This window comes from Anopheles cruzii, chromosome 3 (genome assembly GCF_943734635.1).
Source record: "Anopheles cruzii chromosome 3, idAnoCruzAS_RS32_06, whole genome shotgun sequence".
Classification (NCBI taxonomy): domain Eukaryota; kingdom Metazoa; phylum Arthropoda; class Insecta; order Diptera; family Culicidae; genus Anopheles; species Anopheles cruzii.
In genome coordinates, this window is record NC_069145.1 from 68,209,391 (window position 1) to 68,219,643 (window position 10,253).

A 10,253-nucleotide genomic window follows, 5' to 3' on the forward strand; every position below is an offset into this window, starting at 1 on the left:
GGCACCATTCGTTTTCTCTTTCATATTTTTCATTTGTTTTTTTGGATGGTCGGTTTCGGTTTCCAAAATCCGACCGACAACGTTTAGTTCAGTGCCAGTGCCGTTAAGGTGTCGCCAGTCAGTCACCGATTGCGTCCCGTGTGCCCGTGTTCGGAACATGTGTCGTCGCGCGGCGCGTTTCAGCGGCGTTTAATGTTGCGCCGAGACCTTGGCAGAGACGGCTCTGGTGTGTTGTAGTTTTCACGGAAATCTTCGTACGTGCCGCGGCGCGGGGTCTGGTTCGTGAGTGTAAAATTAATTCCACCCGGCAAAAACACCGAAAACCGGTTCGGAGTGGCCAGTGTGTGTTGTCCGTGAAAATCTATAAATAAATCGAGTGAGCGATTTTAGTTTTCCCGCCATTTTCCCCGCCACGATGGGTGGGTGTTCTTGACACCGCTGAGGGCAGTGAAGAATGTGCCGCACGCATTAGGAAACGCCAACAATCTGTTCGTCTCGTGCTGAAGAAAATGCTCTGGAAGCTGAGTGAAGAGTGGCGGTACGATCGTTGATCGCGTGTATGCGTGATGCGCTAAGTCTGGCCGCTAATTTATGTGCTGCTTATGGGCCGCAGGACCGCTTTTTAAATTGGGTGTGCCAAAATGGTTCAACTTCAACTCGACGACGGAAACGACGTTTGGCGTCGAGAAGACTTTTGTTATCATAACACCACTGGACGCCAACGTGCCACCGTGGTGTTAAATCAAATGCATCGTATTTTTCCACCTTCAGAGTCCACACCGGAAAATGGAAATAGATGGCATTTTGGCCGGTCTGCAGTTTTATTTATTTATCAACACTCGGGATTAGTTTCGAGGACTAAAGATCGCTGAATTGTGTCTTGTGGCGTACGGAAGGGAATTTATTGTGTTCTATTTGTGGCAAAGGAGAGTTAAGTCTACGGATAGCATTAAAAATGGAATGGAGCAGGTTTTTTGGGAATTGTTTCGACAAAAGAACAAACGAGACCGTGTGAGACCGCAGAACATAAGTTTCGAGGGATTATGTGACGGTTCGGTGATGACAACGATCCTCAGAGACTGAACATTTGATTCCTACGAACCGTGTTTCATCATTGAACACCATTTTAATAGTCCCAACTCAATCGTTAAGTAGATAAGCAGACTCAAAAATCGCCCAAAATTCTTCATTTGCGACGATGGTTGGTTCCCCCGAGGACAAGTGTTTATGTTTCGAGTTCTTCACACAACCTGTCGGTGCCGGTTCTTTAAATTCCTCATCGAATAGCCTTCAAACGAACGGACGGTGGCCCGATGGCGGCGGAGTTTATTTTTCCGCGTTGAGTAATCGCGGGCGGTTTTCTGGCCGCCGCCGTCTCCTTACGGGGTCCGGGGTCGTTATGTGATACGAAACGAAGCGATAATTTCACGACCCGGAAAGCAATAAATCACCCCATCTCGACCGGAGTGGGGGCCACAGAAGGTGGTGGTGATGCTTTTTTCTTCAAATTTCATTGCGATTTTTCCGATCCATTCACACCACCACCGCTTGGGCCTGTTGGGAGGGTTGGACAGTAAATTTGATTTATGTTGCATTGATCATGATCCGGAGTGCTTCTCATAATCAAGAGGCGGATAGGGGCGGTTTCGTAAGGTGAAAATTGTTTTCCGTTGCCCGACCGGATCGCGGTCTGCGTAATGTCGCTGCTTCGTCAATTGGCAAAACATTAATCCGCATCCGAAAAGTGCGAGAGAGGGGAAAAGAGAGACTGAGAAGCAAACGAGGGGTAGACGCTGTTGCCAATTTAATGCGACCAGTCGACCCGGTTTAGCTGGACCGGCTGCGAAACCTCTAAAAATCTCATTAAATCTGCAAATTCATCCACCCGGCAATAGACGAGCTGTTGGAGAAACCGGCGACCTGATTGCGATTTTACTACGTGACGCGATGTTGTGGTCCAACAAGGGACTGTTTCTGCCCTGTGCCCGGCCTCAATCCCATCGTCTCTCGGTTTAACCGATGCTAATTTACGACCACCGGGTCTTAATCTCACACCTGCCCTACCATTTCATCGGCCGCCGGTTGCAGGTTAGTGTGATCCGCTCCTTTTTGGGTGGTCCCCGTGTATCGTCTATGCAAATGTCGGCGCCGTGCGCATGCATGTTCCTCGGCTGGCGGGTGCTGGCGTTGGTGGCTTCATCCGAGTGGCCCGAGGGACCCATAGCGTGAACCACACACAATTAGTGAATTTATTGGGGGAGAAATGCCAATGATTGAAGGCGGAACACGGCGCGATACTTTCACCGGAACGGCGATGGGGAGATCTGGGTTTATGGGGAGGGCTTTTATGGGCGGCTGCCCTCGTTTGCCGCTGGGAAAGGGCTCCAATCCGAACGGCTGCCATACGAGCCCACCGAGCACAATGTGACAAAGGAATTAGCGAATCCGGTTGGGAGTTGCGCTTCAAACACATCAATGCTCTCGTTTATGTGTCACGCTTTGGAAGCCCGCGGCACTTACTATAAGTTATGTGGCCTGTTTTTTGGTGTTACGCAACGCTGAGATCGCTTGTTGTCACTGTCATCTTTTAAGCTTCTTTTTTATTTGTTTTAAATAATACAGTTTGTGGAATATATCGTTACGATTCTAAATGATTTTTGGCTCATACGAGGCTTCAGCTCATACGAGGCTTTGGCTTCGTATTATATTTCCGATTATTCAGTCACTCATCAATATTGAAGATATCTTCAATTATATATTTTCTTTAATATTCCCTGCAATTCGATTGTTTGCAAACTTATCGCTTCGGTTCGTTCGAACGGAGCAAACCTCATTCGAATGACACATTTGTGCCTCAATTTGGTCAGGGTGTACGTTGTCTTCCGAATCGGGCCTATAAACATTCTAAATTCTCGATCTTATCACGCCTCAACGGGCACGTAGTTTGGGAATCGATCGCCCGAAAGGCCTCTTGTAAATCGTTTAGCCTTGAATTAGCACACACCCATTTGGCCGTTCCGTTTGTTTCACCTAACCCATGCGCTCTTTTCCCTAACCTGGGTTTCCATCTAACCTCGAACATCGTCCCCCCAGGCCGAAAAGCACGTCAAAATGATACCTTTTACAACCGGACCAAGAATGGAATCGGGCCGCCATTAATACCGCTCAATGGATGCGGCTTTTTCAATCGCTCGATCGAGACTCGCCTATCCACTTCAACAGCCATAAACGGGACCGACCCAAGTATGTATTTTACATTCATCCGCGCTTTCAACAAGGTCATTACATGACAGCCGGCCGGGTGGGATCGGAAGAAACGAAACCTGATTTGCATAATTTTACAATCTACATGGGAAAATCGCCCAGAAGATCATCCGGCCGTGTTTGCCATTACATGTCTGCGGTTCAATGGTGACAAGCCTCTCCCCTGGCGGGGTGCGGGTTCACGGAGAAGAAGTGTGCGCCGATGACAGCTGAAATGCTGCTTGATTCGTGGACACTAGCGTGTTTAGCGTGCCTAGCTGGGGCTCTGCTGGCTCCACACGGAATCGATAATAATTTATTACAGGTTTTCTGAGCCACCATACTCGTCGTTACCAGCGATAAGCGTTAATGGAAAAACGGAGTCGCGTCGTTTTTCTCCCTCTGACCGAGGGGCTGTGAAGCTAAAGTGTGCTGGGCATTGGTGCACTTTGGGCGATAACTTATCAGTGCCTCTGATCGGCCGATTAGAGCCGGGTGCTGGGGCGCACCGAATCATGCGTGCACCGAACGAACCAATACTGAACACTTCCCTTCTCGCGTCTACTTGCAGGAAGTTTATCGTGAAATCAAATCCAACTCCCGGGCAGTAGCGGCTTGCATTCGTAGCTTCGAACGTGACCGAAAGACTGCGTCGTCCGCCGCATCCGGTAAGCTCGGCGCACCGGAAGCCGAGACAGGAGCAGGAGGATCAGCGCTCGCAAGCAGCAACACCAGTGGCCATAATAGTAGTGTAGGACTAGTTAAGGAGAGCAACGGTGGCGGTGGTGTGAAGGGTCTAGAACGACGCTACCATTTGCTGTACTTGAAGGCGTTCGAGATACAGTGTCTGCTCGAAGGACTGCTCGACAGCAAGACTTCGGTGAGTAAAGGGGAGTGTAGATGATGCCCCTCGAGAACCGCTCATTAACTCCATCGCCTTCTTTTGCAGAGCTCCGACAACAACGCTAGCCTGTCGGACACGGATGAGGAGCCGGCCAGCAAGCTAGCACGTGTCAGCAGCTCGAGCAACAAATCGCAGAGTTCGCTTCACAACGAAACGCTGACCAATGTAAGTACGAACAGCTGGCGGACCACTGCTGATGGCCACTCCTAAACGATTGTTTGTACACTTGCAGGAAGAATGGGTTAAGATAAAGAAGCTCTCCAACGCCGGGTTCGATGCCGATTCTGAGGGCAGCGACAGTGAAATTGTGCCGAAAATTATCCCCTTCACTGGTTCAGCGGTGAGCAACGGGAACGCATACGGAAGTAGCAGCGGCAGTAGTACCAGCAAACAGCAGCTGCCGCAGCAGCAACAGCAGCAGCAGCCAGAGCAGCCAGAGCAGACGGGCACCGGTCCCGTGGCAGGATCAACGTCAGGACCACCGCCCGGTAACCCTAGAATGGAAGCAGACATTATCAATCTATCGACAGCCACGATCACTTCGGACGCTACCACGCTGACCTCCACCGCACAGGAAGCTTTGTTGAAGGAAAACATTCTCAACAACAATCACTGCGCCACCTCCGCCGGTGAGGACCAGGTTGATGGGTGTGACTTGGTGGACGGTGTGCTGGACTCGGTGAACAACAACAATAACAGCGGCAGCGGCAGCAGTGCCAAGGACGAGTCCCTGCAAAGCGGTCAGTCACCCATCATCGAGCACACACCGAACCTGAAAACGTCCTCCCCGATCGGTTCGCACAAGAGTTCGCACGTGGCCAAAGGAAAACCGAAGCGCTCGAAAGTGAGCGATTCGTCCAAGTTTAACCGCTCGAACCGAAAGTCGAAGAACTGTGCGATCTTCTACTTTAAGCACCTCGACACGGACTCGGAGCTGAACAAGGAATCGAGCGAACGGACTAAATCGGACGAGTCGTCTTCCGGTGGCTCGGCCTCATCGCAGTCCGCGTCCTCGTCCGAAGGGGACGACGAGTGGGTTTACAATAATGGCGCCGAAGGTGACCAGAATGGGAATGGCGCGCTGAGCAAGAGTAAAGCGGGCGAAGAAGAAGAAGACGAAAAGGAGAATCAACCGGATGCAGCACGGCACGGCCGTAACGGCAAGCCCGAGGACGTGCCCCACGCCGAACAACCCATGATGACTGCCGGTGGCCGGGAGCTGAAGTCGAAGAAGTGCCTTGACTTTGGGCGGGAATCCGCGACGACGAAACGCGACGGAACAGGGCCGATTCGCAATGGACGCTCACTGATGATGACATCGATCGGCAGTTTTGGCAAGAGCTCGGAGGGCAAGAAGGCAGCTGGCAAGGTAGGTTTGCCGCCGGGGGAAATTTCCGGGTTGTGGTGAAATATTTCCGCCTGCGTCTTCGGTGAAATATTTCACAATCCGATCAAGCCGTTGCAGCACCAAATCTTTGGAAGTTTCTGCTCTCCGCTACTTTTTGCATGTACTTTTCTATCGTATTAGAGGCCAATGAACCTTTGTGCACTTGTTAATCTTTCTCTTTGTTTGCTCGCCATGCGATTGATGTGTCATTTTAGCCGCTCCCGGATAGCGGGAGCGAATCAGAAGGGATTTACAACATTTATCACAATTTCACCATTGTTGCGCTACGTGCCTCAAACGGCGTGCCACAAACGGCATGCCGTGTTCCGCCGTAGACTGGTAAACCCATTAGCCCATGGACGGGAGAGGGCACGTTAATATGGGCGCCCCGTGAGGTTGCAAATGGTGGCCGATTATTTTTGTTGTTTCACTGTCCTCCGATCGGCAGCGGGAAGGAGGAAACGAAACGTGTATCGTTTAAATTTAGTCACACATCGCGCTCGATAATCGCACCCAGAGCGTGCCATTAGTGTGTGCATGTGGTGCGACCACGCGGATCCGTGTGGCGGTGTACGTTGGGTAGGGCTATCGATCTGGAGGCTATACGCGGTCGGAATCAGTCCGCGCCCAGATCGCGACATTGTGTGACAACAACAACCTGCAGCTTTGCGGGCGAAACGAGCCCAAAACCGCACACAGTGCCCGTTGTGTGTTGGTGTTTCGTTATTTTGTTTGTCGTCAACACTTATCTTATCGTTGCTATTTGCATTGCCTGGCGCACAGGTCCCCCCGTATCGGTGGCGTTCGGATGCGCTCGTTTATTTTGCCTGCAAACCGCAACTGGTTGCAACGATAACTTTCTTCACATTCGATAAAACACCTCCGATCGATCGGGTTACACTCCGCCCGGGGGAGTGCGGACAGGTCGTAGTGACTCTCTAATTGCGTGTTGTAGTTCGATTACGAGTTTGATTCGAATTTTGTTCCCATTTTTTGCCTGGCCTTGCTTACGTCATTCGTTGACGTAGCACCCGCATCATCATCATCAGCAGCAGCATCAGCAACAGCAGCAGCAACCCTCGCAGTATGCGACCAGCTCGATCCAAAGGTTAGTGCTGCATGCCGAGACGCTGGTGCGTGACGAAATTTTGGCCAAAAGCGCGGCCGCCAAAGCTGCAGCCGCCGCTGCCGTTGCCGGGTGCACGCCGAAAACGGTGGTGAAAAACCCGCACTACTACAACCACCATCACCACCATCATCATCACAACTACACCACGAACAACAGCAACAGCAGTAACAATAGCAACACCAGCGCTGGCCATCAGCAGCAACAGCAGCCGCCATCGCCGCCGCAGTCGCAGCCATCGCAGCTCGCGTTACCACAGTCGTTAGTGCTGCTGTCGGGGACGGTTCCGGGTATGGGTCCTATTGGCCCGCGTGAGCTTCACACACGACGTACCGCGGCGCAAAACCATCACCATCACCACCATCATCACCATCATCAAAGTCACGGTCGAAAGGCGGAGAAAGCGATGAGCAACCTGAAGATGAATCTGATCGAGGTAAGTGGCCACGCCAAGGTGTGCATGTATCTTACGTTGCGTCTTCTTTCTGTTGGCTTCCTGGCTGGGGTGTGCGGGGCGAGGGAATAGAATTATCATGTTTATCACCCCCCGCGGGTTTCCGGTAATCGTCGATTGTTTGCTTCGTTTCGCCTCCACTAATCCACTTTCGCTCTCCACGTGTCACGCAGGAATGGCTCGAGAAGCAACCGCTCGATGCACCGGTGTCGGCCCCGCTGCTGCCCACGTCCGCCCCGACCACCGACTGCGAGGCGTCGGGCGAGTACACGGACTCGGACTCGATCGCACGCGACACGGACAGCTCGGAGGGGTTGGCCAACTCGGTGGCCACCTGTCTGCAGGGTGGCGAGGGTGCCACCCAAACGTCCCAGGAGCTGCTGAACGATGGCGCAACGTCGTATCCGTCGGAGAACTCGAACGAAGTGTCGAACGACGACGAGGGTGGCTCGCGACCGCGACCAACCGGCGGCGGCGCCCGCGGCACGGTGGCGAACAGTGGCCTGATGAGCACCTCACTTCCGACGATGATGCGTAATGAGCCGCCGAGTGGCGGTGGAGGCGCCACCGCCGGGACGACGGTCGTGAAACGCCGACCCCACAGGTCAGCGGCCGATCGGCCGTGGTCGGTGTCGTGCATGTCGCAACTGAACGCCTCGTCCGTGGAGATCAACCAGTACGGTGACAGTGCGGGCGGTAGCGGTGGTGTTTGTGCTACCGACAGCGGTGGAAGTGGAGAGCTACCGAATCACGCCGGCAGTGGCGGTGATCATGCAAACACTGGCGGTGGCAGTGGTGGTGGTGCTCAGTCAGGTCCAACGGGCGGCGGTCTCCCGCTGAAGGAGCGCAACTTCTCCATCAGCGAATCCGCGCTGCACACCATGTCGAGAGGGGGTAGTGGCGGCGGCGGCTCGATGGGTGGCAGCCGCAGCGGCAGCATGAAACCGACCTCCAGTCAGCAAACTGTCGTCCGCAACTCCGAAAGCAAGGGTTCGCTGAAGAAGCGCAAGTTGCGGCCACGTCGTAAGGTGAGTCGAGCGGAGCCGTTTGCCTTTGCTAATGTTTTATAGAGTTTGAGGCGAGCGTGAGCCAAAAAAGTGAATTGTTACAAAATGTGACACGGAAGGGAATCGATACAATTGCGCCTTTAATTGCCCCACGGTGGTTAATGACCCGGTGGTTAATGGTGGTTTAGGTGGTGCGAGTGTTTCAACTTTTACTCCACAACATAAAGTTTAACAGCAAGTTTTATTGGCGACCGACTTAAGTTGCCAAACATAAGTGTCGGTGTGCCGCTTGGTGAACCAACCAAATAACGCCAAAAGCGGTGCCGAAATCCCCTCTCTGTTCGAGGAGCTTAATCCCCGCAGTGGGCAACCTTCTTTAGTCCTCCATTTTGTGAATGCATTTCGTAGTTGAAGTAAATGAGAGGTGAGGTTATTTAACCGAACCGTGGTGAATTACTGCAAATTACGGCCCGTGCTCAATTTGAATATCTCGAGTGTGATTCGTCATTCGCCCAAAAAGCCTATGAAGTCATCAAGACAGAAAAACAGCGATGTAGCGATGGGCACAGTGAGATGAGCTAAACAGCAAACAGAGATTGCTTCTGCTTCCAGTGCACTTGCACCTGCTCTTGCTCTTGTTCCATTGGTTCGTTTTTCGTTTTGGTTGTTAGCACCTGGGGCGCCTGGTAAACTTGACGATCCGTTGTGAAGCCGCGAAACAGTCAGTTCTTGCTCGGCGCGTCTTGTCGGTGCATCGCAATAAGATAGGTGTTGGGGATTAGCTGATATCTGGTTGGTCTGGTCATTGCTCGCCATTTTGAAACCGTGCCCAATTCTTGCTTCCAGCTGAGGACCGTTTTTCGGAAATACTAATTTTGTGCTTCTGTGTTTTAGAATCGTATCGATGAGTCCGGTTCGGATGAGTCTCAGCCACCGGCGCACAGCCCCTCGACGTTACATCTTCTGCAGCAATCGCTGCTACTGCACTGTCAACAGTACAACGCCCTAACCGGCCAAGGTGGTGGCCAGCAGCCGCTGCGCGAGATTCAGCTGTCCGGCACCGACGGGAGCAACAGTAGCCTGGCCGGGCTCGGTAGCCGACGGTTGCTCAAATCGCTATCCTTCTCCGGTCGGCTGCGCCTCTCGGACGATCTGCTCACCCTGTCGTCGCTTTCCGGTTCCTCGTCGCGCAAATCGTCCTCGGTTCGGCCATCCGCTGGTGGTGGTACCGAGCGACGATCGACGAAGAAATCGCAGGACAGCGAGGAAGAGTTCGGTGTCTGCCCGATGGCGAAGCCCGAGTTTCGCATCGGTTCGCTAACGCGAACCCGGTGCGGAAGCCTCAATCTAGGATCATTAGCGGCGCTCGCTAATTATAATCTAGATGGCGTGGAGAAGGGCCCGGAAACCGATCTGAACGGTACCGGCACCGGGACGGAGGAGATGAGCAGCTTCTCGGAGCAGGCGTGGGACAACTACCAGGAGAAGTACATGTCCGAGCCGTACTCGGAGGACCGGGACACGGACGCCGCCCGGCGGTTGCTCGACTTTGGCGACGACTACCGCAACTTTATCGACTCGCAGTCGGACTGCGCTTCATCGTCGCTGTCGGCGGCGAACATGGACTCGCTGTCACCGCCACGGTTCCGCAACAAGGCGGAATCGCTGAACAAATCGGACACGAACACCAATTCGCTGAACCGCCGGAAGCGGCTCGATGAGTACCGGATGGACGATCGTTACGGTACGGGCTTATCCTTTTATGAATAACAATTTCTGATTTCTAATTATGCTGTTTGTCACTTTCCGCTCGTAGGCAACAACATGAACTCGTGGTCAAGCAAATCGGGCAGTCCACCACATTCAACGGTCAACGGAGGCGCTCGGAAGCATGGGGCTCTGTCGTTCCTGGACTCGACTCCGCTGGCAACGATGCTGGAAGCCAGTGCCGGGGCAAGTGCAGTTGCAGGGCAGGGTAGCAGCGCCGGTGGCGGTAGTAATGGCCGGCGTCGTTCACTGCGGTCGGTCGACAAGCATAACGCGACCTTCGTGCGCTCGGTTTCACACGAAACGAGCAGCAGCTCAAACAACGAGTTCGACGAGGACATGGAGGCCGAAGTGAAGAAGCTGCT

General features: G+C 53.2%; 1 protein-coding gene across 1 annotated transcript in view; it reads left to right on the plus strand.

Moving 5' to 3' along the window:
• The window catches only part of LOC128270848 (klarsicht protein-like), a 93,817-nt gene that overhangs the window by 75,068 nt on the left and 8,496 nt on the right, over positions 1-10,253 (plus strand). The window contains exons 4-10 of the mRNA XM_053008274.1: positions 3,815-4,123; positions 4,193-4,312; positions 4,380-5,516; positions 6,563-7,096; positions 7,288-8,142; positions 9,016-9,865; positions 9,938-10,250. Coding sequence (XP_052864234.1) covers positions 3,815-4,123; positions 4,193-4,312; positions 4,380-5,516; positions 6,563-7,096; positions 7,288-8,142; positions 9,016-9,865; positions 9,938-10,250 — 4,118 coding nt within the window. The remainder of the gene's footprint in view (positions 1-3,814; positions 4,124-4,192; positions 4,313-4,379; positions 5,517-6,562; positions 7,097-7,287; positions 8,143-9,015; positions 9,866-9,937; positions 10,251-10,253) is intronic.